Source organism: Synchiropus splendidus, chromosome 4 (genome assembly GCF_027744825.2).
Source record: "Synchiropus splendidus isolate RoL2022-P1 chromosome 4, RoL_Sspl_1.0, whole genome shotgun sequence".
Classification (NCBI taxonomy): domain Eukaryota; kingdom Metazoa; phylum Chordata; class Actinopteri; order Syngnathiformes; family Callionymidae; genus Synchiropus; species Synchiropus splendidus.
In genome coordinates this window covers 2,093,373-2,121,185 of record NC_071337.1, presented here as the reverse complement: position 1 = coordinate 2,121,185, position 27,813 = coordinate 2,093,373, and the positions used below count along the sequence as shown (strand labels likewise).

Here is a 27,813-nt window from a genome sequence, read left to right as displayed (position 1 = left end):
TTCTGTATTTCAGAGATGACTCAAACCAACCTCGTGACTCGGAACGTGCGAAGGATTCGGCGAGTTCTGCTGTGACTCACCTGCAGGACCGAGCTCACCGTCCTCAGGATCTCATTCGGCGCTGTGTTTTCTGCCTTCTTTGTTTTCTGTCTTCCACTCACGTTTCATTGGTTTATTTAAAAGCTTATATTTAAACGTTGGGCTTTTAAAATCCCCTCTCTTCTTCAGTGTTCTGACAATTACCCATTACTTTTACAGCGAGAGCAGCAAAAAAGCAAAAGCAAAATCTCCAGTAAAACCAAATTCAACGGGCTTTTCACTAAAACGTCAAGTAAACTGTATTTCCACACATTGATACTGAGGTTTAACAATATATGGACCTAGCGCTAACTTCGCAAAACTAATTCAAACGTTGCAAATTGAGCGATGAACGTTTGGAAGCAGTTTGTCCCTATGGACTTGCCGTATCATCATGTCATCGTATCATCATGGGACTTGTAGTTGACAGGGATTCGGAAGGCAAAACACTCTGGTTTTGATGTATTGGCGATTTCTCTCGCTACAAGTGAAGTAGAAACGGTCGTAGAAAACTCTGAAAACACGGTGTTGGAAATGAAACTGTGACTGTGCCTAAATTGCGAGTCAGATAAATATTGTTGTTTCACTCAGCTCAGCTTCATTAAATACTTCTGTGTGTTGTCTTTAAAATAAATCATATACTTTGATTTGTCTCTCACATTCATTGACTTTAATCATTAAGTCATCCTTCTGTGCTCAGAATTTTCTAAATGTTCCCATTTTATCTTCAGTACATTTGTGATTTGCACACTTTTTCCCGACGTTCTCCATTAACAGACAACAGATTTTCGACCCTGAAATGCAGAATAATAAACACTTTTGGTGTTTCATATGTAGTTCCGGTCGGCCTGGGTTCTGATTCCTGCACGGCTGTCTTTAAACATGGGTGGTGAGGCGGCCCCATCCGGGGGAAAGAGACGGACCCTTTTATAAAAGCAGACGCCAGAGTGACACGATGAGATAGTGATCTGTCTTTATATGTACAGTTAGTTCTGATGAAGCCACTACAACCTTCACACTTGAAATTGGCCACAAAACACAAACGACAGTAGAATACAAACGGCTCTGTAGAAGAAAACCTCCTCTGCTGTGGGACATGTGACGTCACACACATAAAAGAAAACTAAATGTCCAGAGAAATTCAGCGAAACCAGGACGGAGCAAAGCAGATGCGTCTTCATGAGCACATCTTCTCATGTAGCCCATCGATCTCAGTCAGATAAAGACAGAGAAGCTGTTGCCTCATGTCTCGGAGGCATGAAGCAACAAAGCTTCTTTCCCGATGGATTTCCAGTCCGATCCCTTATTGCACTAGGTCCACCTAAGGCCGCATTGTCTCCAAAACACCTCGGGAAAAGAGCCAAGAGGGCGCCTACTCTCCGTGTCTGGCTTCGTTCACACCCGAGAGGGGCACCTCACACCCTCATCGTGTCCGCGACCGGTCACTCACCAACCCGAGGTCTCGGCGGGGAGCACGGCCTGCTCACGTCAAAGCTCCGAGTTGCTCCGCCAGACTTGGCCCTCAGATGCAAAACAGAAGAGTCACCTCACCTGTGCAGCGGGAACACAGGTGAATCTATAGCTCTTTTACAAGGTTCATCCAGAACGAAATCCCGTTATGAATCAGATGCATTAATGTGAAGTCACTAATTTCGCTGTCCCTGAATAAGTATGCTTCAGAGCTCCTCCAGATTAAATTAGATTAAAAGCTTTGTTAAAATCAAAACAGTGCTTTCATGACTTCATCTTTAATTCTGGACCATTAGAAATGACACTGTGCACCGATGAGTTTGCATGAGATCAACAACCTTCTGATCCTTCATTTTAAAGCTAATTCTCATGAGAAATGTCATGTCATATTTTTTTTAAAAATCCCTCAAATTAAGATTACGATTCTGCATATCTGGCTTCAGATATTGCCTGACTCCACATGGTCCTTAATCTCAGCGTGAGTGGCGGACCAGAATAAGCAGCTCACTGTGGAACAGGGCTCAGCATCCACGGGCTGCTCACTCATCACTGAGCCCTGCAGTTAGAGGAGGAGCAGCACCTCGGTTGTCTCGCTTGGGAATGAAGGCACGTCAATCTCTCAATCTCTCTCTCTCGAATCACCAACCGTCGGACTCGCTCTCACTGCATTTAAAGAATGACCGGTGTCCGTCACAACCCTGTGAAGGACGAGCTTGCGGCTAAGGTCAGGTGACGTGGCGACCGCCTCTCCCAGACTGGGGGCGGCCAGTGCTACACGTGATGCTTCCTCGGCAGCTCTGAACCGAACATGCAAAAAATAAAGAAACTGATGCGTGAGAGTGTCCGAATAAGACAACGGATCTCCAGGTGTAACATGACTCACGAGTCACCGGCGCCGCTCGTGACTCTCAGCTCTCAGGAATGTGGCGTCGGGGCAATAGTAAATCCACAGCATCAAGAAGAAGACAGCATACAGGAAAAACACCACTTCCCTTCCATCAGAGTTCACAATTCAAGTAGAAGACTGGGGCTGCCAGGTTGGACTCGCAGCTGAATTAAACCCAGGATTGAATACAAAGCGTGGGGTCACATTCCGCTTCTCCAGCCTCGTCGGTCAGTCTCCGAGTGAAATGTGTCGCTTCAGCCAAAAAGGTCTTTGAGGTCGTTGTTGACCGAGGCGCTGTGTTTGATGCCCGTCTGGGTCGGGGCCGCGGCGGGTTGGGGGAAGTTCTGTGGGTTAAAAAAGGGGTTGGCCTGCATCCCAAAGCCAGCGCCGCCCACTGCCATGCTCATGGGCGCCCCCTGCATGTTCGTCTGAGGGCTGTGGGCCGGGGCGAACTGGCTGAGCCAGGGGGTGCCGGGCCGCGGGCCCATCTGGTTGAGGCTGACCTTGGGCTTGTTGGCTGAGAAAAGATTGTCCAGCGCCGACATGTCGGGCTGCTTGTTTATGTGGTTCTGGGCGAGCGCTCCGAAGTTGGGGGTGCTGGTGGTGGTGGCCATGCCGGCGTACGGGCCGGGCGCCGGCGGACGCACGCCCATAGCCATGCCCGCTGCCGGGAAGCCCATGGGGGAGTTGAAGCCATTGGCCACCGGAGCCGCCGGCATGGAGGCGGGGGAGGGGAAGGCCGACATGGTGGGGCCCTGCAGCGGGGCGGGCCGGGACGTGGAGGCCAGCGACAGGCTGCTGAGCGAGCTCATGTTGCTCATCAGGCTGCTGGTCAGGTCTTTGGCCTGCAACGGGACACAAGTGAGTCAGTCACAGCTCAGAGTGAGGAGGCAGACGACTGGCTCTTCTGCTCGGAGCAGCCCAGCACATGCAGACAGACGAGGACCAACAAGGATGGCGGTGCTCGCTGCAGCCTCCTCCTCACTGACAGATGAGAAGAGAAGCAGCACGGCGCCTGCTCTACCTGTGTCGCGGTGCCACTGTTGCCGGCCTTCATGGCCTGCGGGGCTAACGGCTGCTGGCTCCGAAGTTTGGCCGCCTGCTCCTGCTCCTTGGCCAGACGCTGCTTCTCCTCCAGGGTGAGAGACATCTGGAGAGGAGAGAGAGGAGCGTGTTGGAGCCCCGACATCTCAGACATGTGCAGAAATGAGCGTGTGACGGTTCGGTTACTCTGTTGGGCTGTGGAGCGGCCGCTCCGTTCTCCTTCCCGTTCACAGCAGAGCTGCCAAAAATGTCCTCGATCTGAAGGAAGCAGAGAATTTGAGCGTCACTCTCCACCTTCCGTCCGCTCATGCTAACTCTAGCTAGTCATGGGCTGCCCAGGAGGGCACCAGAGGGCAGTCCTGCTTTAAAAATGATGAGAGGTTTCCTTGAAACAGCAGTTCAGTTCCGAGGATTGTCGAGCAGATAGGGCCATCTAGTGGATTCTGAAACCCTGAGACCCTGTTGCACGAAAGCAGCCATGAAGTCAGTCCATCAGTAACTCTAGTCATCCTCAAGGACACTTTAAAAAGCTGTGGAGGATGAGCAAAAGCATAAAATCCTACACATAGCAATGGACCAGACAGATAGAATAAAATGAAAAGATTTGTACAGAGTGTTGAGTGGTAGAGCGACCCCGAGTTTGGAAGGAGGGCAGCTGAACGCTAGCTGTGAGGTGGTGAGGTAAGGCACCAGAGAGATGGAGGCAGCAGAGGGAACTTCAGTTCCTCAAGAGGCCTCATGATATACAGACAGGCTGTCGGAAGAAAAACAGCATTAAATGTAAGCTGAGGTTTACTATTTCAGCACTGTCAAACAGGGAAGTGTAATACCATCACATTAGCCACCTGGAATATATTATTAGACAAAATAGATTCTTTAATTTTATATACGTTTACTTAAGGATTCAGAAAATATTCTATAAATATTAGAGAATCTCTGAAATCATGGAAACTATGGCTAAAACAAGATGACATAAAGGCACATTTTTTACACATTGTCAATTATTTATGTTAGAGAGACCATAAATACAGCCCGATTTAAAAAGGGAAATCAAGAGTTTCTAGATCTGAATTAGAGAAGAGGCTGTGGAGGAGGGCGGAGGCAGTGTGGACCAGTGAGAGTGATATGAGTGTGCTATCAAGGATGACCCCCATGACTGGGCTCCTTTTGGTCCAGCTCTGAAACAGATGGCTACAACACTAGTGTCAACAGGCCAGGCGAGATGAGACCGCGAGGAACGTCTGGTAGCGCATCATTTCAGCACTTTTGTGGAATCCAGGCGATGACAGGTGAGAAAGTGGTACCTGGTTAGCAGAAGACGGGGGGCTCTTTCTCTCCTCTGAATGACCCATCGGGTTTGAGATATTCAGACTCCTGTCGGTGTGAGACGACACTTGAAATGGTGATTCATGTGAGCACCACATGGGTCCGTGGTGCGAGTCCCTGCGTACCTCTGCTGCTCCTGCATGACGTGCAGCTGCTCCAGTTTAGTCTTGTGTTCTGCTTCCATCCGACTCAGCATCTCCCGAATCACCACCATGAATGAGTTGAACTGAAGCCAAGATTCATCAGGTGAGACCAGCGCTGCACGAGTGCAGGACAAACGTGAGCCTCGGGAGTCACCTGGTTGAGATTGAGGTTGTTGTCGATGCTCAGCGACACCAGGTGGGGCAGGCTTTTGGTGGCCAGGTGCTCTTTGGGGATGCCCAGCTTCTTGTGGGAGAAGGTGCATTTATAAATGCCTGGAGAAGAAGAAGGACGTTGAGCTGCAGGGTCCCACTGCTTCCTTCATGCTGACGCGGTGAAACCCAGTTACCTAAGATGCCCATGAGCACGGCGGGTTCTCTGGAGGGGATCTGTTGCAGGAAGGGCAGGATCTCGTCGATGACAAACCACTTGTCCATGTATTCCAGAATCTTTCCGAGGCAAACCAGCGAGTTGACCCGCACCTGGAGAGAAACCCCCTTAAAAAGAGCTGCCTGGGAGAGTCGGCGTTCCAAAAGGCCCAGGCTGACTTACCGCGAGCGAGGAGGTCTGCAGGCAGGCCGACTTGATCCGAGGGATGAGGGAGTTCTTTATGGATGGATAGTCGATCAGGTTGGTGAATGTTGGGATGATGTTGAGGCACAGCTCCTGTCACACCACAGACGACACCATGTTACCGCTCTTAAACTGCTCTTAAACTGAACTGAGAGCACGACCCTGACACGCATTCCGACCTGGATCTGCACCGAGGGCGCTTCCAGGGCCCGGTAAACCATCGGCAGCACGCTGTTCTTGATATCCTCCGCTGGGGTTTTGGTCAGCAGCAAGTCCATCTTTTGCAGGAAGATCAGCAAAATCTGCACAGCAGAGAAGTTCTTCACCACAACGCCTCAAAGTACTGAGCTAGCACCCGACTTTAGCGGTGGACTGAGGTGGGCGTGAAGCATGCAGATGTTAGACAACAACCACTGATGTGAGAGAGGGAAAACCACGGCAGTGAGCACTCACCATGTTACTAGCCTGAAGAAGCAGGAGCACAAGAAAATACAGAGAAAAATGTACGGTTGAGTTTAGTCCATTAAGAAGATGCGTTTGGCCCACGATCACATCCTGATAACCCCATCATTCACTCCTCACATGCCACTGGGACCTTTGGGTCGGCCTCTACCTGGATGGGTTCCTGCTGCTTGAAGACGGGCGTGAGGTCCGGCAGCACCAGACGGATGTACTCCTCCTTGGTGCACTCCTCAGCAATCAGCAGCACATTTGGTAACACAAATGGAACCATGTCCGGGTTGACAAACTCCGAGGTGAGCGCAGGCAGGATTCGATAAACCACCACCCTCTGTGGGGGCCAGAAGACGAGTGAAACTAAGGTCACGGTGGGAGAGCTGGCAACATTCACGCCGACTTTTCTGCAGAGACTCTGAGGACTAGGGCGAACGACATGGACAGAATTTCATATGTCGATATTGCATGACGTGTATCTCCACCTCCAGACCATACAGAACAGCCAAGATCAGTCGACACATGGTGATCAACAAACAAAAGCATCGACTATGGATTCAATTAATGTCTTTTAAGTTTATTATATTATAGTTTGTTAGCGTTGTTATATCTTCCCCTAGCCGGGGAAGACTTGATGTTGTTTTTGTGATGTTAATATGGTGAATGTTTTTCATTTTTCATGTCACGTTATAGACAGAATAACAATATATTGTTCAGCCCTACTGAGCATGTGACACCAATGGTCATCACAAGTACAGCCAAGGAACTCGGTCCACCAACCTTAGGAAGTTTGGGAAGGACTTTAGGGAGGCCTTTGTAAAACTGGGACTTTTGGAGGTTGTCCCTCTGGAACAGGGAGTCAAAGTACTGGAGAGTCATGGCTCCAACGTCGTCAAAAAATGGAATCTGTCCAACAGGCAACGAAGGAAAAAGATTCAGGAAGCGTCACTAATGCGGGAGCACACAACAGCAAACATTGAACAGCAAACCAACTCAGAGAAATTCAGACCTTGGTCATCTGGTCGGCGTCAGGTCTGACGTTGGGCGTGACACTGAGCAGCATTTTCACGTGTTCCCGCACTTGCTCTGGAATCTTGTTCAACATTGAAGGACTTATGTTGCTGAGCTACAGAGGTTCAAGAGAAGAGCAACACGAGACGCGTCAGAAAACATTTCCCCTGCGACACAAACATAAAACACTCCTGTAATTGTGACTTCTGGTAAAGGTCGTCTCCAGACGCTGAGGCTCCACCAACCAGAGAAACAGGCTTACACCGACTGACAGAACTGATGTTGAAATCTTCATGATCACCAAGGAGACCATGTTGACCACTATGACGTCTCGAGCCACTAACACCGCCGTCAGTTTCAACACTCATGATAAGGCCAAGAGTAACTACAGTACATGTTAAAATTTAAAAAGAGCAAAAAAAAAGTCACCAATAATGAAAAGAAATTGTGTCATTGAAAGCTACTCACTATTTTTAACCCTCTGTGAGGAAAGGTGAACAGAAATACAGAGTGAACTTCTGTTTTCTATTATTATTAATGGTTTAATTGAAAACAGAAATATAAATACAAAGTTAATCACAATGGGATTCATTGCTCCCCTCACACACCCAGTGCCCCCCCCCCTTACCTGGTCAAGTTGTCGGCTGAAGCTTTTAAAAATGTCATGCTTGTTGACTTGGAAAACAGGCTTGCCTTCATTGAAGACGGCGTGCATGATCACGCCCAGCGAGTACATGTCAGAGGCTGCGTCGCAGCTCACAGACAGGATGTACTCCGGGGCCAGGTACTCCGGGTTCGGGAGCACCAGAGGAGGAAGGTTGGGCTCCCACTCTTTACAGGTGTATTTAGGCTGAGAGAGAACAAGCACACATGTGAAGCGCTTTTTTATGACCCGTTTTACCACCGTCATGGAGTGAGTGAGCACCTGCTCACCTCTGTGTCCGAAGGGTTGGTGGAGGAGATGCTAAAATCGAAGCCCATGATCTTCCAGGATCCACTTTTGTTCAGGATGATATTCTCCAGCGCCAGGTTCCCATGGACCATCTTCACCCCACTGTGGAGGAAGGACAGACCCTCCGAGATCTGCAGACAGACCAGTCGAATATGACCCCAGAGCATTTTTGAAAGTAGGTCATGAAGCATGACATCATGTTCATCATTCAGATTCTGATTCAGGTTTGGCCTGCCTTGTCAAAAAGAAAGGAACACAGTGTACAATAGCGCGGTGGAACAGATCAGAAATAAATAATACAGAAGAATAGAGTGAAGCTCAGTCTTGAATACCGGTGACCATCAGCAACAGCCGCTCACCTGTAACAAGCCGTACTTGGTCTCCACATCAAACAGCTTGTACTCCTTGATATCATTGGGCACGGGGCTCGGCAGGTTGTCCCACTGGCCCAGGACGTTGGCCAGACTGGCGAACACCGGCTCGGTGCAGAATGCTAAACAGTCTCTGGTAGCAGAGGAGTGAGAGGAGACAAAGTGCAAAGCTCATCAGACTGGGCTGGTGGCAGCGTTTCACCCAGGTGTGTGGGGATTACCGCGATTCCTCCAGGGGGTGCTGCACGGTCAGGAGCCTCGGGTGGCGCAGTCTGGTCAGCTGCTGGACCCCTCGTTTCAGAGAATCGATGATCAGGTCCTTCTCAAACTTCTGGTGTTTATCTATCATCTTCTTGTCAAAAACAAACACTGCTACTTCCTGTTGGAACACGAGAACGTCAGCTTCAAGAGAGGACGCTGCTTGTCTTCTTTTCTCGGAACGTGCCGGACCTGCTTGGTGGACTTCTTGGTTCCGTTGTAGATCCTCCAGCACATACTGGGACCAGCACTGGCGATGTGGCGTCCCACTTCAAACTCCCGCGTCACGGGGTTGCCCATGACGGCACTGGTGACATCGGCCGTCACCTTGGTCACGGTGCTCTTCAGCTTGTTCAACATGGACTCCATTTTCAGGCCCGAGATGATCTGATCAGAGCAGAGTAGAGAAGACAGCGGCTTTTGAGTCACACAGAATGAGCAACAATTTTCCTGCTTCTGGTCCCTGAACCAGAGAGTTGAGTCAAGTCGCTGTCCTTTGTGAAACAGTGACACATGATGAGACTACAACAAGTTGATTTAAAAACAAAGTTTTATTGATACTATTTCCTGTCCTGCAACTAGTTAATGTTTGACTTGGAACAGATTCTGGGCCTAAATGGCTCTCAGGAAGCCCCTTTCCTGCTCAGCTGTGAGTCCGACTCCAACACCAGCAAACTAAACACTTGTACTGGTGCGATTACTGTCCCGCAAAGGTGCAGAAGTTACACCCTATTTTCAGTCTCGTGCCATGCATGTGCACACTGCCCCTGTCAAGGCTCAAACCCTTGTTTGAGATTAAAATGTGAAGCTCCACTCAGTCTCACAAAAATGATCCAAGCCAGCTTGATGTTAACATCTCTTCCTGCCCTACTATTCTGCTGCTCTCGGTGGGCTACAGCAGCAAACACTCGACCAAACTACAAACATGACTTAGATCAGCTGAGAGGGTGGGATCTGTGGTTCGCAGCCAATAAATGATGAGGACATTTGTGGCAGCTTCATTTGACATGAGGCCGACAGGCCAACGTTCTGAGGTGTGGGCCAAGAAACAATGCAACGTCATACAGAGACAAAGGAAGCACGGCGCCTGTGTTTGACTCCAGCAACCGCGAGATCAGATCGACGCCAATCCCTTTGATCTCAAAACAAGACTTCACTGAGGATATTGACTCTCCTAAGGCAGAGTGTGGACAATGATCACCACACGTTGAGAGATCAGCGAGAAGGTAAGGATTTCCAGAGACCCTGATCCAAATCCAACCAGTGGTGATTGGGTCTGGAGCGTTGTCGTCCAATATGTTCATGAACAGTTGCAGACATTCCTGCTGATGTGTGGGGAAAATGAGCAAATACTGTGGGTGGATCTTGAGCCACTAAATCAGAGTCCTTTTTTATTAACTGGAGCAGGTACAGTTAGTGTCTACGAATGACGGAAGACAGTCACATCAACTGACGGCTTAATGGAGAAGACGTTAGTCAGCATCAAACAAATGTTTGCCAGAGGACCCTTGTGCTTTCCTCTCAGCTGACGTTGCATTGGCCTGGGCAGCACTTCTGTTGCATGAACTGGCCCTAGTTTAGCAATAGTTCTGCTGCAGCCAACTTTTTCTCTCTCATCATGTCACCTATTTTTCCTCAAACCCGATGATCTTAACAGGGTGCTGGATCAAATCCCTGCTTCGTCGGGTGAGGGTCACCCAGTCAACTGCAGCCTTGTCAATCACTGCATTTATATGACTATAATACATCATTTCTGAGCGTCCTTGTGACGAGAACATGACTATACTCTTGTCACAACACTCCGCTTTGGTCTTTCGAGGTCATGGCTTTAATCTTATTATCAACAAAATGCATTGAATGTCTTTCTTTGTTTGTTTCCTCTGAACAGTGAGGTGAGACAGACAGGTGGAACTCTCGGGGTATGTACAGTTCTTACTCGGGATGGCTCTTTTTCCCCTCTGGTACCAAGCCGATACATTCTACTAGTCACGTTTATGGACGTGAACTGCTAAATAGTGACACCTAAAAACAGCACAGCACTGAAGGTGAACTGCTTTGGCTTTGTTAGAATGTAAAGACAGCATGACATGTTTTACCAGCATGAATAGATGTCAAATGTGGCAAAAATATTGAAATAATATACTAATATTATAATAAACAACACAAAAATACTAGGCTGTAGACCTTGTTTGATGACATTACAGCATGTCACGTAAAGCAAAATCGAATGGATTTGAGTTTATGCATGGGATCAGCTGGATTCTAGAATTTTGCCTGGATCAAGCCTGATAACCATGTCTAGTTCTTATATTACAAAACTGTTTCTTGAACATTTCTTCTAGAGTTGATCAACAATTTCCTCACTGTGAGATCTGCATAAAATGTTCCTCATTTTTATACATATCAACTTCATATCTCCTTCCGGAAAGTTTGGTGCACAAAGACAAGATTGTATTATCGTCTTCCATAGGAAAATAAATACATAATTGACTTCATAAACCATTTCCACTCCTCAATACTCTTCACCAAGTGGTTAAACTTCAACCCCGCATTCTACTCTTTGACTCGGGCGCCAAGAATAAAAGTAATCATTTCCAAAACATCAGAGAAAAGTCACAAATGTCTCAGGCCAGTGAGGGCTAGTGTTCCCCTTTCATTTCAGCTCATCTCCAAACCTGTCATGAATAAATGATACGGTATGACTAACGACGGATTGGCCGTTCACTAGACGGTAACACGTCAGGCACCTGAGCTTCACAGTATTTCCAGTCGTACTAGTTCGAGCAAGCCACGATACAAGTGTATCCAGACCATGTCGAACCACACATCACATTGGCAGTTTGGAAACGCTGCTTTCGCCTCGTTTATCAAACAGAATACACTTCTGAACACGTCGTATGGAGGTGGAAACGGTAGAATTGGCGAATCGTGGATATGCACACATCCCTCAGCTAACTAGCCATCAACACGACAGTGACGTTTCAGTCAATAATGAGCGCTATTTCCAACACACACACACACAGACAGACGTATTACCCACTGATGTACAGTTGGCGGAACACTGGTCTCTTTGAAGAGGAGTCAGTTGAGTGTCAGCGGAGGCTCTGTGACTCGGTCCCCATGTCTTCAGTCGCAGAGGAAGTCAGTTAGCTTACCGCTAAGCTAGCTGTAGAAGAAGCCTACTTCCGGGTTTCCGAGTGAGTCAGGTGGTCTGACGTCAGAACTGCCGCCTGACAGCGTTTGGAAATACGCTCCATTAACATCCACCTTTTACCTCCTCATTCATTTTTTCCATTCTCTTTTTGAATTGTTTCGTGCTTGTGTTTTTTTGATAAACATTCCTCCGTAATTCAACGTGCGATCCTCGAGAAACGACGTCACAGTTTTGACGAGCTCGTATGCATTTATATCACCTCAGTGATTTATTACTAATATGATCATAAACTCATTGTGACGTGCGCTGTTCTGCTGTGAACACAATTTTATTCTGAGTCATCTAAAAATCAGCAACAGCTTGTGCCTCATCCAATCTTATTCCATGTCCATTATTCACGATCCACAGTTTAACTTGACATTATTTTTATTACAGATAATCTGAAGTATTTAGGATTAATATTTAACATGTTTCAGTCCATCTTTTTCTTAGTTCGCAGTCGAAATGAATATTTTAAAGAATGCCTTAAAAACATGGGATTTCAGCCAACAATAAAAAGTACCAATAAATTATGACCAATCTTGTCTGTAGTAGAATGATCTGATACTGGCTTTGACCAGCGATGTGAGCTTTTTTTAATTTAACAGCTGGTTGGTTCATGAAACGGCACAAATGAAGACTGCCATTCAGAAGATTCCTGAGAGTAGAAGTGCTCAATTCTATGCAAATTGACCACAGGACGCAGTCAGATGAAAGGGTTATTTTTTAAATATAAAAATAACCAGCTAACAAACCACATGCCAGTTTTCTCCAGCCATCGTACAAAAATGCGTAAACAACAATTAAGGAAAACGTTTGCGAATGACTCAAATACCCCTCTGGTTCACAGGTTACAGACTTCAGTTAGAGATTATAACCTTCCCTCTCAGCAGGCAATGCACAGCATTTAGTTCAATAAAAGACATATTTTTTATAAAAAAGACAATGTTTCCCTTTGACACAATTTTGTTATTAACTAACAGTGTGGATCAGATTATCTTTAACCTGTTTACAGTTAGTTCATCCACGACCTCCAAAGTTTCTGGGAAGATGAGTGCACACAAAAGGCATCACTGGATCAACATCTGCATGAGCAGTGTAGATGACGCTCAAGTATTAAAACTGATTCAACATCAATCATGAGAGCAAAATCTAAAAAGACCTTCAAGAACTGGCAAGTGCTGAAAATCAAGAGTCAAGTGCGTCAAGCTGGGCTCTCCGCGCTTCCCTCAGGGTGTCAGGAGGAGCTGGAGAGATGCTGGAGGAAGACGACAGGATGGTGTTTCTCAAACTCTTTGAGCAGCTGCCTCTTCTCCTTGACGGGCAGCTCCTTGTTGGAGGAGATATGGTGAAGAAGCTGCTTCAGGTTCTCCAGAGTGGCAGCTTCCCGCCGGTCCTCAAACTCCTGGGGCGTTACTTGCTGGCAGAAGGTGAAGGCTTCAACACAACGGGCAGAATGGAGACATGAGGAGCGGAGGATGCGCTCAGGGGCCAGTACGATCGGGGGAACATCGCACCCATGTGGACCGTTTTAAAACTGCACTGAGGTCAAGCTCATTTCATCAATACCACAAAATCTAGAGGTAAAAATGAGTTATACCAAGAAAAACAGTGATGTATTTAAAGAAGTGCTTACTGGTGATGGAGTCAAAGTCTCCGCCCTTCTGCATTGTCCTGAGTGTCTTCTGAACAGCGTCAGTCAGAGAGGAAGGAACCTGGATAGGTAATGAACACTTTTATTTATAGAAAATCCCCCACGTGTGTGAGATATTCTCATGATAAAGTGAGCTACATCTCTACCTGGAAAAGTGTGGTGTGACTGTCCATCAGAAACTGCACCAGGGTCTCACACTGCCATCGCGTCAGCTCTGGGTTTTGGACCACAGCCCGCTGAAAGGTGCGGACGACCAGAGCCCTGTTATCTGTCTGGGATGAGAAGCAGACGCCCACTGTTAATCCCTTTGCTTCAGATGCAGGAGACATTCTGACGGTCAGAAGCGGCAGCACTGATGGACCTGTTTTTGAAGACGGCAGGCGCTCGGCTCAGCAGCGGCAGCCATGAAGGCCAGAAGCCTGCGAAGTTCATCCCTCACACTGGGCTCCAGCAGCCGCAGGCAGAGCTGCGAAGCTGTGAGGGCTTCAGGCATCTTCCCATCACCTGAAGAGGAAGGTAAGGAAAACTGCCTATGAACAGAGAAGCTGTTTCGACTTGTTCTGACATTATTACAAACTGGGCTCAGGAACTGGAGGCACTTTTTCAAATTGTACTTAGTAGACTGGAGTCCAGTAACAGTGGGGCCATACGTTTAATGGTTTTTGGCAAATTTTCTGGAAGAACACTGAAAGCATAACAGTGAGGTGATGACCCTGCCACAAGCCTGAAAGATGGAAAAATGATGTGCAAATATCTGTGCAGTCACAGTTCTCACATTGATGTAGCGACCAGGAAAACAGCTTCTGTACACACCAACAGCGGCAGGCTATTCTCTGCATGACTACGTGATCCTATGACGATCATGAAGCACATGACACTGATTTAGCCGAAAACATGGTGTGAAACACAGAACTAACTTGAGTGTGTTTACATGGCCTTCATGAGGTCAAAGAAAAAAAAAACTACAAGCCTTTTCTCCACAGTTCATTACCATTTGAATTGAAAGCACAGTTATTTTTAGGTCATCTTATTTTCCTTTCTCCCCCATTGTTGGTCTTTGGTTCTTCCACATCGGCAGCTCTCGCTGTTTGACGTTTATTTATTTGTTAACTACTTATTTTATTATTGTTTCTTTTTATTCATTTTTAAATTTATTTTGTTCATTACTGAATGACTCACTAACATTGACAATAAATCTTTTCTTTACCAAGCTTAAAGAAAGATTTACCAATTTTTAGGATTTATGCTGAGAATATTTCAATTAAAACGTATATGAATTGAAATAATTGGAATAATTTTTAGTCCACGTCATTCTGGGTGAATTCCAATTCCTTCCTTAATCCTCATCCTCAACCTTTTTAACTCTCAACATCATTCCTTAAAACCAAGGGCTAAGGAAGATTTTGTCCCTTAGAAACTGGACACTCCTCAATGATAGGTACGTCCTTTTCCTCTTGAAGGCAGCATTACACCAAAGCAGCGTTCTGAAGAAGAAGTTCCACAAGTTTGTTCCTCAACTGAACTTCTTAAGAATTGGAATAGTCCTTGCTCCTCGCGAGAACGACTATTTTTGAGAGGTTGAGGATTACGGAAGGAATTGGAACGCACCCTCTCACTACCATATAATTTTATTTATATTCATTTTATTAAAGTTAGATTATTAAAGATTTTCTCCAGTCTTCTTCCTTTCGGCCCCTCACGACTGTCGCTGTAAATAATGTGGCTGAATGAATGAACTGTGACTGCCTACTCCTTACTATCAAAAAGAAGCTCTTCTGGAGTTGGTACTCCAAAAGTAATTTAGTTCTTGCTTTGCCAACACATACTTGGACCTTTCCTCCCACAAAAGTTCCGAGATATGCACGTGTACCTAGCAGCTTCAGAATGGCCACATGGATGTCCAGGTAGCGTCCAGACAAGAAGGAAGCCCTGCCCTGTCCGCCGTAGTACTTGGCAATGATGTCAAACAGAATGCTTTTCCGGCTTATCTTCCCTTCATCTGAGGAGTCTGGCTCGCTGCACTGGTGGAGCTGCTCTGAAGTGACCACGATGAGCTGGTCAGGGAAGAGCTCCAGACACTCCGCTGCTGCTGACAGCCACTCGTCCAGGCTTAGGAAGGAAACATAGTTGGCAGGTTACTGGGTTCAGGGTCGTCGTGCTCCGACTGGGTTGTGACTAACTGGGACAGTTTGAGGGCTTCTGGCAGCTCCCGCTCCAGGCAGGTGTTGGAGATGACCAAATCCTGGTTGGCAGAAGCAGCATCCAGGTGAACTCTAGCTGGTGAAGTCAGGATGCAGTCCAGCATGGGCAGCTCCACAATCTGAAGCAGCTGGAGCAATGTCTGCTGCTTCCAAATCTCCTCCACCACTGCATGAGCAGATGGACAGAGATAAATGGCTCTTAGTATCCGCTCAACCCTTGCTAGTCATGTTTGGATCACATTTTATATCTATACGGGACAGTTGAGATGATGACGCCACACAAGGCTACAGATCTGTGATACACAGTACAGGCCAAAAGCTTGAACACGCCTTCAGAATCAGTGCTTTTTCTATATTTTTATTACTCTCTACACTGTAGATTCAGACTGAAGAGAGCAGATATATGAAGCAGAATATGTGTACAATTAAAACTCAAAACTCTTTGTTTACTACATACATAATTCCATATGTCTTCAATGGAAATAGCTGTGGAAACTAAGGAAATGCATTGAATGAGAGGTGGGTCCAAACGTTTGGCCTGACCTGTATTCACTCATTTAAATGTGGCCAGGGTTTGCCAGTGGAGCAAGGTATAAATGAACATATTTACTCTGATAGAATAATGGTGCACTGTGGAGAGAGCCTGTTACCTGTCTTGGACAGGAAGGACGCATCATTGGGAACTTGGTTCTGAGATGGTTGTAGGTTTATAGTCCTCAGAAGCCTCTCCACTTTTCTGTCCGAGGGTCCCACAGTGAGAGGATTGGAGATGGTTCTCAGCTCATTCAGCCTGAAACAATGAACGTGAGGAAGAGGTGAGCGAAAAAAAGGAAGCAGACCTTTTCATTTTGAGACTTTTGAGACAGACTAATGTACCTGGATCTATGGCTTCTTTTCATCTCCACTCGCCGGTTTGTCAAGTTCTTTGAGCCACTGCTTGAGCTGTGAAGATCACTCTGCAAGCCCTTATAGTCCAGAAAGCGGTAAAGGCTGCCACTGCTGTCCTCAAACGCAACATCCTTGTCCCTGCGGAAGAGCTTGGTCCCCACCGGTTCAAAGACTTTGGCCTCCATCAGAGCCTGGCAAAGTCTGGCTGCCTTCAGCCGAGACACCTCGCTGGTGCAGAAGGCCACGTTCTGCATCAAATAACTGAGGACGGCATCCACGGCGTCGGAGCCCGTGAAGGTCTCAGCATGGATTCGTAGGTGCCTGCGACAGCGCCGGACCTCCACTTGGGTGTGGAGGGCGTGAATGATGCTGTGCCAAAGCTGGGTGGCTCCAAAGGGGCCCGAGAAACCTGCTCCCATATTCAAAGAATAAGACTAGAGGTCAAACTGTAAACCTGTAAAGTAAACCTTACTTCACATCTACGCTGCTTTGAATGACTTGCAATGCAAACGTTGACCTTCAATGGTGGTCTTTTTAGGTTTTTAGCTTCAGCCTCCAGCTGTGAAGGCGGTGAAGTATTTTTCCATGAATGAAATTATAATTCTGCCATCATTATGTTTGTGCAAAAAGTAGGGTCCTTTACGTGAACAAAATGGTTCTGTAAAACACGTAAATATCCCAGAGGTTATTGTGTCAAACTGAGTCGCTGTCACGAACCAGTACTCGCTGCTCAGGTACTTCGGTCCATAGCCTGTTGAGGTTGTTTTCACTAAAGTTGGAGACACTTTTAAACAGTGGAAACACTCACCCTGGTGCATGTTTTCACGTAAACTCCGCGTCTGGCTGTTCAACCTTCGGAACCGAGGAGTCAAATCGACCGCCATGATGAGCTGTCACTGACGTCACCCGTCTGACGCGACTGCTTTCCTGTCCGCTGCTCCCTCTACTGATATAACACCGAACTGCATGTAAGCCACTACCGTTTCTGTTTAGGTTGCATGAGATTATTTACATTAGTTTCTTCAATCGAATATAATATTTATACATACATGGAAACACAGGAACAGTTTCGTCCCTGGTGCTGTCAGGTTGCTGAACGTTGGACAATAGCTGCAATACTGTTTATTTGTTTATATATATATATATATATATATATATATATATATATATATATATATATATATATATATATATATATATATATTTTATATTTTTTTTTTCGTATTCATCTGATATTTATTTATTTTGGACATATAGTTTTTGTTTTTGGAAACCGGAGGCCTCAGACTAGATTTCATTGCCATAATACAGTGGTATGTTTTTGTGCAATGACAATAAAGAAAGTCTAAGTCTGTGTTTCACATACCCACAAGAACAAGGGCACACTTTTGAGGCAAAAATAGAATAAAAAAATTTAAAACAATTACACAAAAATAAGAAACAGAGCTATCATAATAATGTAGAAGACAATACAAACACAATACAAACAAAAGTAGAGGCCTGTAATGAAAATGAGGAAGAACAAAAGACCCAAAGAGAGGAAGTATTCAGTATATAATCCGTATATTAATTCATTTTACGATTGTCCTCAGTCCATCAATTGAGATAAACACTCAAAGAGCAAAGCTCAAGTCATAAAATGAAACAGTCATATGGAGCCAGAGGGGCCTGAGTGGCTTCAAATCGGACATAACTGGGTCCCCAATCTGAATTTAGCTCTTTCTCATTTTTTTCCAATTGTCAGTGTTGCATGGGGTCACACATCCATTCAGACACCTTCCTCCCACAACTGTACTGAGAAATCCTGTTGACAAAGTGTGATTTATGAGAGGACGCACGTTAGTTATCAGGAAATGTATTTTTGTTTTGGTAAATTCAGCTTGTGCAGATTCTTAAAACGCCCCTGAGCAAATGAACTGACCTGAATTGAGTGGGGTGCGGATGGATGAGAGAGGAAGGTGTCGAGGTAATGAAAACAGGTCATAGAAGCAACGCATTTGTTTCATGGCTGTGGTGCACAAGAAGAGCAGGTGTGGAAAAACACAGTGTTAGTGTGACTCGGTAGATGGTCAAGGTGTAGGTTAAAGTGGAGGATGCTGACTCACGTCCTGTGGACAAAACAAACAACAAAACATCTTCAGAAAAAAATCAAACCTCCTCCTTTGTTAAATATCTTGGATTTATTTATTTGTCAAATCGAACATCCGCTCCTCGTCCGATATCATACTGAATAGATATGTTCTAACAGCAACCAAAATATGGATTTAAAGTGTTCACAGTTCGACTAATCCTCTAAACTGTTCCCGGAATTTATAAACGAAAACAAAATGTGTCTGTTAATACAATCTAGATATATCTTAAGACGGACTTGCTGCCTATTAAAAGGAGAATTGTTGTATCAAATACTGTACTCGTTTGACTGATAACGTGTTGTGACACATACTTGGAACAACATCCGTAAACAGAGACGACCACGTGACTCAGTGGGGACCGTACCATTTTCTTACACCCACACGCTGCACGCGATATTTGTCCCCGTCGATTGATAGTGCTACAGTTCCATTATATGTTTAAGCAAACAATACACATGAATACGCTGTTTGTGTGCGTCTTTAACTTGAGGAAATGAATAAGAGGTAGCAAGCACCACCCCTACACAGCGCTGCGATGGTTTCGCTTGTTTGTGCAGCTCCTGGGTGAACGAAGGACCTTTAAAAAGAGAGGAGTGAAGCTGGACGGCGAGCACCGTCTCAGGCCATTTCGCCGTTTGGAAAGTTGCATGAGGTAACGTACCGTGTCGCGTAAAGCTGACTGTTGTTTCCTTGCCCTTTAAACAGTGGTTACTTGATGCCAGGTTCCGTGTTCGCCTCTTAAACTCGGTGACTCGTCGATGTTTGCAACAGGACGTCGAACAATTAGCGTAAATGCACACAACTTTATTGCTTGACTTCATTTGCAAACGATATGTACTTTTTCACCAGCGGAGATGTACAGTATATTTCTGGAATGAGTTCTCTGGACAGCCGTATATTTGTGTTTTAATCCCGTCGCCAGTCATTCACGACCTTCTACTGACATAACACAACACCAACCCTTCAACATGACAACGTCAGCATTAAAAGCATGTTGAGAGCCCCATGGTCGAGGACTTAATCACGTGTACTCTGTACTTCTGCGTGTGTGGGTCGTTTTTTCATCCATGTGTACAGTCGAGTAACCATAGAATAGCGACACACACGTGACTGACGACCAGCTGGAGCCAATCACGAGTGTCTGCTCCTCGTAAGCCCCGCCCCCAACGTGTACTTGTTTTGTTGACATTTTACTGCAGTAGAAAATGGATCCCAGGTTTTCTTTGTTATCGCCAAGCTTAGACGTTGCATCTTTGGAACGTCGGGTGCATGTGTTACCCGGGAAACCTCTGCTTATTTCAGCTGGTGCTGCATCAGCATCAGCTTTTGTGTTCTATTTTAGCCTTACAGACTGACAGTTGCAGTGTCCTTGAAGACGAAAACATGTGCTTCAGGGGCGTCTTTTGGTGGTCTCTGGTACATTAAATGGCACAATGACATTATTGCAATATCTCTGCACTGGCCATCGTGCCATAAATGTTGTGCTGACCCTATTGTGCCACCAAAAACGGTTCTTCTGGGTCCATTATTGTCTGCAGAGGTCTCTACCCACCAGTACAAAAGACATGCAGGAAACCAAGGCTTGTCAGTACGGCCAGAAAAGACTGAGAAAGTAAGCGACTTCAGACCAAATGTTATAAAAGGTGCATGGATCAGTTTACTACATTGTGTGATAGCTGCTGTCTGTCCAGGGTGAGTCTTCACTCCTGTTATTTTGGTTGCTTCATGTCTTTCTGCTGTAAATTTGTGAAGTCTACTGTAATAAGAGTGAGACCACACACATTAGAAATGTTTTTCTGTGTCCATCTCAGACAAAAAATATAATTAAAATGGTAGAGAGTAAATATCAGCCACCACAATGTCACTCTGTCCTTCTATTTCTCAACACAAAAAGGGATTTGGGCATTAAGTTTTTATTGGTTCCTCGTCCACCACAGAATGTATTTCTTTGTGTGCAATGGTCGCACATCATTACATTGATTCTGCATTATAGTGTGGCAGACGATTAAGACCTAATCCCTAACAAGATTTCTGGTCCCTCCACTGCTGATAATCTCTAGAAACCGACCCAGCTGTGTGGTCGGGCAGATGATGTAATGAGTTTTGAGCTCAGCGGGGGTTTGACAAAGTCACACTGGACCCACACCCCCCTAACCTCTCGTGCTATCTTTACACCAGAGCAGCGAGGGAGTGTGCGTTCGTTTTGGACTGCAGATAACTGTTACCAGAAGCAGCTCTGATGTCCTGTTCCTTTGTTCGTGTGTTTTTCTCTTACATTTATTTGGCTTCACGTTGAGAATAAACCTCATAAGTTTACAGTTTTCTCCATTATAGCCAATATTTAAATTCTAATGTGAATGGAATCGTTGGATTGGTGACACTAAAGGAGGCAGGTTTTAGGATGATAATAATCTGTCCATCATCAGCAGATTGGCCAGCAGCTGTCAGTCACATGACATCGTTGAGTATTAAGTGGTACGAATGGAAAAATTGTGACTCTCCTTTTTGACGCCACATCCTGATGCGACTAATGTATTTCAGTCTTTGTCTTCAGACAACATCTACTTTTCTATCTTTAGATAAGGAGCGTCCTTAAAAATAGATCTCCAGTCTCGCACTCAAGTTTCAGGTTTAATGTCAGCGGAAATGCACCGCTCGTCATTTAATAACCGCAGGGTTGTCCTCCACCACTCTACAGGGTCGGAACGATCCGACAGAAAAACAAGGAAGCAAAGGGTGTGTAGGTGTCTGCGGCAGCACCGAACCTCCACTTGGGTGTGGAGGCCGCGAATGATGTTGTGCCAAAGCTGGGTGGCTCCAAAGGGGCCCGAGAAACCTGCTCCTTCAAAGAAGACTAGAGGCCAAACTAAATCATAGAAGTAATTCGCATCCATGTTGCTTTGAATGACTTGCAATACAAATGTTTACCTTCAATGGTTGATGCTGCTAAGCCAGCAACGATATGTTTTTAGCTCCAACCTCAGTCCAGTCTGCAGCCCTTCTCCTGAGGTCTGTTCCTTCAGGGGTCCAGGATGCGCGCACTTAACTCTTTCTTTCCTTTCTCTAAAAAACAAAAAATTGATAATAATAATCAGCCTTCTGTGAAAGGCCTTGATGTCGGTGTGCAAATATTTACTCCAAAAAAAATTATGAGCGCATCATTCACCTTCCCTATAGAGAAAACTTAATGTTTGCATTGAAGTGCATCCTTAATTGATATGAAAGGATCCTTCGTAAAATGATGTTGAAGGGAGCCTTTAGTGTTTTTGCCTTTGATCAGCTCCTTTTGTCGGCAAAAGTGTATAAAGTGGCATTTCCCGCGGTGCGGCGTGAAAAAATAGGTTCCATGTCAGCGGCAGTGCGATGCTGCTTTAGCATTGTTGAATGTATTTTTCATGAAACCATGATCAAGATGAATGCTGACTCAGCATTCGCAGTAAAGCTAGAGCTGCCAGAAGATCCCGTCCTGGCCAACCACTTAAGACGAGTATGTATCTGGAACATTTTTTTTGCTTTAGTTTGTAAATAGTTGGGCAGAACATTTTCACTCCACGTCCAAGTACTTTGAAAACACTGCCTCCCTATTGCTTTAAAACGATTGGGGTGAAACCTGATAGAATAGTCAGTGACGGCACCTTGTGTTGTTTTTGAAGTGAGGAAGTGTCATGATCACTTTCTCCTATTATTTTTTACCCATAGTAAGGACTGATTATCCCGGCTCGAGCCAGTAAAACTCAATTCTGATGCGGTGGGTGACTTTAAAATAGGGCATTTCTGGATGAGAAATGGAAGAAGATTTACTCGTTTTTCTGCCTTGTATGGTGATTCACAAGGAGCAGAGCAGCAGGGACAGGTGTAACCAGATATTTTGGTCAACTGAGCCGTTTTCGTTGTCCTGCTGTTGCCCCTGAGCACCTGCCTGCACAACAGTCTATTGTCCTGAAGCCATGCAGGATACTGTTCAATGGGGGGATGAGTCATGCTTTGACCCAGAGTGAGTAACTCTGTAATGTCCTGATCTTTTTGATGTCTGGACTCCATGGGGAAACTCATTGTGTCCGGGTTAGAGAAGTGGCTGTTTCTATCGACTCTCTGAAGTGCTATCTGTTGAACCTCCTCAGAGAGTTCTGGGTTTATTATCGTGGCATGACATCGCACACATGTAGCCAGAGTGAACAGGTGACCAGGGCCTCCACGTCACTGATTCACCTGTGGGTTTCCAGTTACAGACCAAGATGCCCCTCAACAACGAGTGTCCCTCCACCTCGTCCAGCGGCGAGGACCAGGGAAGCGACGCCGAGTCGACGTCAGGACGCTGCGACAGCATGACGTCCAACAGTGACCTGGACTGCTCCAGGAAGAGTTCCACCAATGAAGGCTCCAGCAAACACTGCACTCCCTCTTGTAAGTGGTTGACCGAGCAGAGAAGAGGCGACTGCCTGTGAAACTGAGGTTTGTCCTGCTTTTACAGCGAGTCCACCCCGAGTCATCACACTGGACGAAGTCATGGAGTCGGCTCAGGACCTGTCCAATCTTTCCTTTGCACATGAGATTATTGTAAACCACAACCTTCGCCTGGAGCCTGGTAACCTACCTGAGGGCAGGTGAGTCCCCGAAATATGTTACTGAAAGTTAGAAGTGTGTTAGGGGAAACTTGTTGTGCTGAGTGAGCCGGTCATGGCATTCTGTGTTTTGTCCTCCTGAACGTTTTCAGTCTTCAGGGGCCAATGCTTTCTGAAAAAGGCTTCTAGAGTGAGCACAGTTTAAACATGTGTTGAGTGAAAGGGTAACTTTCTGAAGCAGATGATGCCTCTGCCCTGAAGTTTTCCATGTAACCATGTAACCTGAGACCCAGTCCTAGACGTTGAGGGCAAGAGCCCAAGACCAATGAGAGACGAAACCAACACAAGGACTGAAATCAGACTGAATCCAGAGGCATGTGTCTATTAGCCATTGGTCTTGGTCTCACCCTCTCATTGGTGTTAGTCTTACTCTTGGTCACGGTCTCATCCCCCTCATTGAACCTGGTCTCGACTGGGTCTTGTGCTTGGTGGTCTCGACTACAACACTAGTGCCCTATCTGTCTGGTCGCTGATCCCGAAGGTCGTGTGTTGTGAACAGAGACGTGAAGATCCGTGAGAAACACTCTCTAGAGAAGCCAGTCACAAACACAAATTTCTTGTTTGGATTTTATTTTCTCTTAGCAGAAGCAAACACAAAGTCTAATTAAACTCATACAGACCATGTGCGTGCTGGTGTTGATGACGTGTGCAGCAGGTGGCTTCAGGTCATTCTCTGTTCTCTTTCCGACGCGTGTAAAAGGTATATGGTGTGACTGCAGTGCCTCTCTCTGCCAAGAAGCTTAACTGTCACCAAGTGTCCAGTCTGAAGAAGCTGAGTCACTGTTTAAACTGCTTTTCTCACCTGCTCAGGGTCTTGTTTACGCTACAGCTGAGCACACAAACCAAGGATTTGTCAGTTGGCCGGTAGAATATCTGTATCACAGTGAGTCAGGAAGTTAAACTTTGATGTCCACGTCCATGAGTTTTTCCTGCTGTGACTCCTCAGAACATGCCTCACCCTTGTTTAACTGATAATTTCATATATCAGAAGTGAAGTCTCTTCATGACACATGTAGATGATTCGTCCGGACCAAAGGTGGTCAGCTCATGTTTACTCTCGTGCTTCGTCGTAGTTTGTGGAAAATGGTTCGGGACAACGTTCACAAGGCCTTCTGGGACATTCTGGAGTCTGAACTGAATGACGACCCACCGGAGTACCAACAAGCCATCCGGCTGTTGGAGGAGATCCGAGAGGTGAGGGGAAGTCTGAGTCTCCAGATGGAGCGTGTTTTCTTCTTGCTAAACAACAGGCCTCCTCCTGGACAGATCCTGCTGTCCTTCCTCAATCCTGGACATAATCGTATGCGCACCCAGATCATGGAGGTTCTGGACATGGACCTGATCCGGCAGCAGGTTGAGAACGACGCTGTAGACATTCATGGCCTCGCCTCATATATCATTACGACCATGGAGAAGCTGTGTGCACCAATCAGAGAAGAGGAAATCAAGAAGCTCAGAGGAAACACCGACAACATCGTCCACATGTTCAGGTAGCTCTTCATCCCTGCCCCGGCTCTGGTGACTGGAACTAACCCTCCGGTGTGTCGCCCGGGCAGGGAAATCTTCCGAGTGTTGGACCTCATGAAGGTGGATTATCTCAACTTCTCCATTGAGATGTTGAGGCCCGTGCTGCAGAGGCAGAGTGTTGAGTACGAGAGAGCGACCTTCCAGAAGATTCTGGACAAAACACCAAGTAAGTGAAGGACTCGTAACCATGGCGGGGGCTGGACTAATGAAGGCCTGAAAGAACGCACTTGTCATCCTCAGATTTAGGCACCTTCCAGTTTTGCTCTGGACTCGCAGTCCATCTTTCTGTGCCTCAGCAGTGAGTTTGTTTGAGAATTGGACAAGTGACTATCGTCGTCCTGTCACCCCTCAGGTGCTCTGGACCACACCACAGCCTGGATCAAGTCGTCCCTGGAAGGACTTCTGTCGACCATGAACTCCCCAAATGAGCCCAGCGGACAAGCCAAAGAGCAGCAACTCGTGCCAAGTCCTTTCCGAGTTCTGAATGCTGCTTTTCTGTGCATCCTCTCGTGGGACCACAGTAAGAACCCGCTGCCCGAGGTGAGTAGCGGTGAAGACCGTGTAGATGCTGCCGTCCATGACGGTGCTCATCCACCCAATCTTGATGTTTGTCCCTTCACGTACTAGACGCTGATGACCGATGAGGCGTCTCTGCGTGAGCTGCAGTGGCAGCTCCAGCGGTGCCAAGCTGTAAACGAAGTGCTGCTCATCGTCAGCAGCACGGTGGGAGGACCGATCCAGGGCCTGTCGTCTCTCTCTGACCGCCTGAAGAGGATGACCAGTGTGCTGCTGGACGGCATGCACAGGCCGTCAGTACCTGCTCTGACCTTGCTTGTTTTCCAGAGGTGTGTTTATCAAACCAGGTTTCGTGTGTGATGTTCTTCAGGGACTATCAGCTGGACGAGTCGCTGAAGAGCGTGGCTGCTCAGATCTGCTGTGAGATCAACAAGTCTTTGACGGAGAGGAGCTTCGCTCCGCTGACCCCAGCTCTGCAGGCCACTCTGACGGGACAGATCTGCAGCATCACCCAGCCAGACAACCCGATCCGCATGCTTGTCGGTAAGGGCAGCTCCATCATGGTTCTCAGTGGCGCTGAGGAACCTTGCTCCTACCGTGACCTGCTACAATGCTGGGATGGGAGTTGATAGGATTCAGATTCTGTCACTGATACTGCGTAGCGATTCGGTTCCTTAGTGATTCTCTTATCGATTCTCAGTGGGGAACAGGTCTTATCAATAGATTTGGGTATCGTTTTCGATAAGGGCAATTCCATGAATGATGCTACTCACTGAAACTGTTTCGTAACAATTGTCAGTTTTTAAAGAGTCAAATCAGGATCGAAGAGGATGTTTTTAAACTTCCTGATTGGTTCATTGTGTTGCACAAATGACAAGGGAACGTGAGTAACTGTAGAGTAAATTTAGAGTTGAAAAAGCTTGGTGGATTTTGCATCAGAGAAGCAGGACTGAGTATGGTCTGGAACTGAGGAGGAGACCTGCATGTGTTGACGTGAACCAAGGCAGAGGAGCGCCTCAGAGAACCTATGAGGACCACTCCATCTCATCAAAGAAACAGGGATCCAGAGACTCAGAGTCGACCAGTGTCATGATCAAAGGTTCCCTGGATTAAAAATCACTTTCAAACTATGATCATGAACCAAAGTGCACCACACTCTCCACAAGTGTCACAGAGCTGGAGAGCGCGGCGCCGTCACGGTCTCGCCGTGTTCATGTTTGCAAGTCCAATGCAGCGAGTGAGCCACGTGGATCTCGTTTAGTTTATCGTGAGATGCAGAATTGTCATCGCTGGGAGTGTTTCTGCTGGTATATTGTGCACGATAAGTTATCATCCATCCCTATTGTGCACACCCTGGTGCCTCCTTTAGTCACAGGAGCCACAACAACCGCTAATACTGTTACCACTGATTCTGTGACTGCTTCCAGTTGTCCGATGGATGAAGCCGTTCTCCATCTTCTATCAGATTATATACACAACAAGTGGTGTTTACTTCTCTAAAACTCTGTTTGTTTGCCTGTCTTCGCAGAGGATCGCGTGCACAAGTACTTCATGGGACTAATTTGCGATCCCAATCGCAAAGAGAAACTCGAACAAGTGCCGGCTGGTCTGACTGCTATCAAACCTGAGCTGGCGGTTATCGGTGCTAAGTTCGTCTCGCTGGTCAAGTACAACAGAGCCGTCTATGGACCTTTCTATGCAGACATCATCCGGAGGCTGATGTTCAGCCAAGGCGGCTCGCCTCCAGCGCAGCCGCACCAGGAGGCGACCCAGGACTCTGGCAGCAGAGTGGAATAGACGTCTCATTTCAGCACTTGAATTGCTATCGTGTGGCTGACCCTTGATGAACTGTAGTACAGGCAGCAGATGTGTTCCAGATGTACAAATGTTTTCCAGCGTAACTTCAACAGCAATATTTATAGACATGACTTGTGTGCTGAGTAATCCGCCCTCGAATGGGAGGACCTTTTTATGTCTAAAACTTGAGTAAAATAACAGAAAAAACACTGTCGTTTTATATGCCATGTAGCGCGTCACGTTTTTCTATATCATTGTATAGACCCGTTAACAATAGTAAGTGCCAAGTTGACTCATAACTGCTTTACCTCTTTCCAGTGCTCAGCATTTCTGCACACTAAAAGTTGCATATTAGGATTTCCGTTATCGTCTGACGTTGAGTTACTTTTTCTCTTTTCTCCTCATGATTTTTTTAACCTGATGGGAATGGGCCTTGCATACTGATGTCATGGTTTGCATGAGTAGTTCTGTGTTCATGATCATAATATTTTTACTTGCGTGTTGCATCGTATGTGACTTCTTTGTTTTTTGTCCGATGATGTTGCTTATTTGAGGAGTTTTCGTTGTGTTTGATTTACTGGATGTTGCAGTATAACCTGTTGGCTCTTAGAACCTGAGGTGTTACAGGAAGGGGTGCTGAGGAGCATTATATACATGTTTACAAGGAAACATGGAGACTAATGCTGTGTTCTTGACTTTCAAAATAAAATGTCAAAACAA

The 27,813-nt window shown here is 46.3% G+C and overlaps 4 protein-coding genes across 9 annotated transcripts in view; 2 read left to right on the top strand and 2 right to left on the bottom strand.

Moving 5' to 3' along the window:
- The window catches only part of LOC128756903 (uncharacterized), a 5,008-nt gene extending 4,256 nt beyond the window's left edge, over positions 1-752 (top strand). For both annotated transcript variants that reach the window (XM_053861737.1, XM_053861736.1), the window contains one exon: positions 14-752. In XM_053861737.1, the coding sequence (XP_053717712.1) occupies positions 14-75 (62 nt within the window). In that variant the 3' untranslated portion in view covers positions 76-752. The remainder of the gene's footprint in view (positions 1-13) is intronic.
- scyl2 (SCY1 like pseudokinase 2) lies at positions 579-11,760 on the bottom strand. 2 transcript variants are annotated; one of them, XM_053861730.1, is made up of 19 exons: positions 11,604-11,760; positions 8,756-8,950; positions 8,527-8,684; positions 8,294-8,438; positions 7,916-8,065; positions 7,611-7,832; positions 6,981-7,097; positions 6,752-6,877; positions 6,132-6,308; positions 5,972-5,983; positions 5,698-5,820; positions 5,498-5,611; positions 5,295-5,427; positions 5,102-5,220; positions 4,930-5,030; positions 4,783-4,852; positions 3,665-3,736; positions 3,459-3,584; positions 579-3,279 (listed from the first exon to the last, which is right to left on the bottom strand). In XM_053861730.1, exons 2-19 carry the CDS (start codon positions 8,930-8,932, stop codon positions 2,689-2,691), a joined length of 2,733 nt encoding a protein of 910 aa, XP_053717705.1. In that variant the 5' UTR covers positions 8,933-8,950; positions 11,604-11,760; the 3' UTR covers positions 579-2,688. The 2 variants fall into 2 exon arrangements, with proteins under 2 accessions (XP_053717705.1, XP_053717706.1); XM_053861731.1 differs by lacking the exon at positions 5,972-5,983.
- Positions 9,638-27,813, top strand: tcp11l2 (t-complex 11, testis-specific-like 2). 4 transcript variants are annotated; one of them, XM_053861733.1, is made up of 13 exons: positions 9,638-9,789; positions 10,452-13,653; positions 13,727-13,926; positions 19,189-19,283; positions 22,855-23,035; positions 23,103-23,235; positions 24,327-24,447; positions 24,520-24,743; positions 24,810-24,946; positions 25,133-25,320; positions 25,408-25,589; positions 25,667-25,839; positions 26,825-27,813. In XM_053861733.1, the coding sequence occupies exons 5-13, from the start codon at positions 22,867-22,869 to the stop codon at positions 27,091-27,093; spliced, it is 1,596 nt and encodes a 531-aa protein (XP_053717708.1). In that variant the 5' UTR covers positions 9,638-9,789; positions 10,452-13,653; positions 13,727-13,926; positions 19,189-19,283; positions 22,855-22,866; the 3' UTR covers positions 27,094-27,813. The 4 variants fall into 4 exon arrangements, with proteins under 4 accessions (XP_053717708.1, XP_053717710.1, XP_053717709.1 ...); XM_053861735.1 differs by lacking the exon at positions 19,189-19,283 and having other exon boundaries at positions 9,639-9,789; positions 10,452-13,479; positions 13,566-13,653; XM_053861734.1 differs by lacking the exons at positions 9,638-9,789; positions 10,452-13,653; positions 13,727-13,926; positions 19,189-19,283 and adding an exon at positions 16,390-16,426.
- Positions 12,316-21,827, bottom strand: depdc4 (DEP domain containing 4). The gene is made up of 10 exons (XM_053861738.1): positions 21,560-21,827; positions 17,308-17,484; positions 16,488-16,908; positions 16,262-16,401; positions 15,591-15,777; positions 15,281-15,519; positions 13,772-13,914; positions 13,557-13,682; positions 13,393-13,471; positions 12,316-13,193 (listed from the first exon to the last, which is right to left on the bottom strand). The coding sequence occupies exons 2-10, from the start codon at positions 17,381-17,383 to the stop codon at positions 12,994-12,996; spliced, it is 1,611 nt and encodes a 536-aa protein (XP_053717713.1). The 5' UTR covers positions 17,384-17,484; positions 21,560-21,827; the 3' UTR covers positions 12,316-12,993.

What these genes read in the sequence shown, in the direction of transcription:
- scyl2 (XM_053861730.1), bottom strand. Translation starts at nt 8,932, where the DNA reads ATGGAGTCCATGTTGAACAAGCTGAAGAGCACCGTGACCAAGGTGACG. An exon ending in CACCCCCTGGAGGAATCGCG is followed by an intron (nt 8,439 to 8,526) that starts GTAATCCCCACA and finishes CTCTGCTACCAG; the next exon opens with AGACTGTTTAGCATTCTGCA. An exon ending in TGCAGACCTCCTCGCTCGCG is followed by an intron (nt 5,428 to 5,497) that starts GTAAGTCAGCCT and finishes GTTTCTCTCCAG; the next exon opens with GTGCGGGTCAACTCGCTGGT.
- depdc4 (XM_053861738.1), bottom strand. Translation starts at nt 17,383, where the DNA reads ATGGCGGTCGATTTGACTCCTCGGTTCCGAAGGTTGAACAGCCAGACG. An exon ending in GAAGCCCTCAAACTGTCCCA is followed by an intron (nt 15,520 to 15,590) that starts GTTAGTCACAAC and finishes TTCCTTCCTAAG; the next exon opens with CCTGGACGAGTGGCTGTCAG. An exon ending in AGACTTTGACTCCATCACCA is followed by an intron (nt 13,194 to 13,392) that starts GTAAGCACTTCT and finishes GTTGTGTTGAAG; the next exon opens with CCTTCACCTTCTGCCAGCAA.
- tcp11l2 (XM_053861732.1), top strand. Translation starts at nt 21,978, where the DNA reads ATGTCAGCGGCAGTGCGATGCTGCTTTAGCATTGTTGAATGTATTTTT. An exon ending in CAAACACTGCACTCCCTCTT is followed by an intron (nt 23,036 to 23,102) that starts GTAAGTGGTTGA and finishes CTGCTTTTACAG; the next exon opens with CGAGTCCACCCCGAGTCATC. An exon ending in GTAAGAACCCGCTGCCCGAG is followed by an intron (nt 25,321 to 25,407) that starts GTGAGTAGCGGT and finishes TTCACGTACTAG; the next exon opens with ACGCTGATGACCGATGAGGC.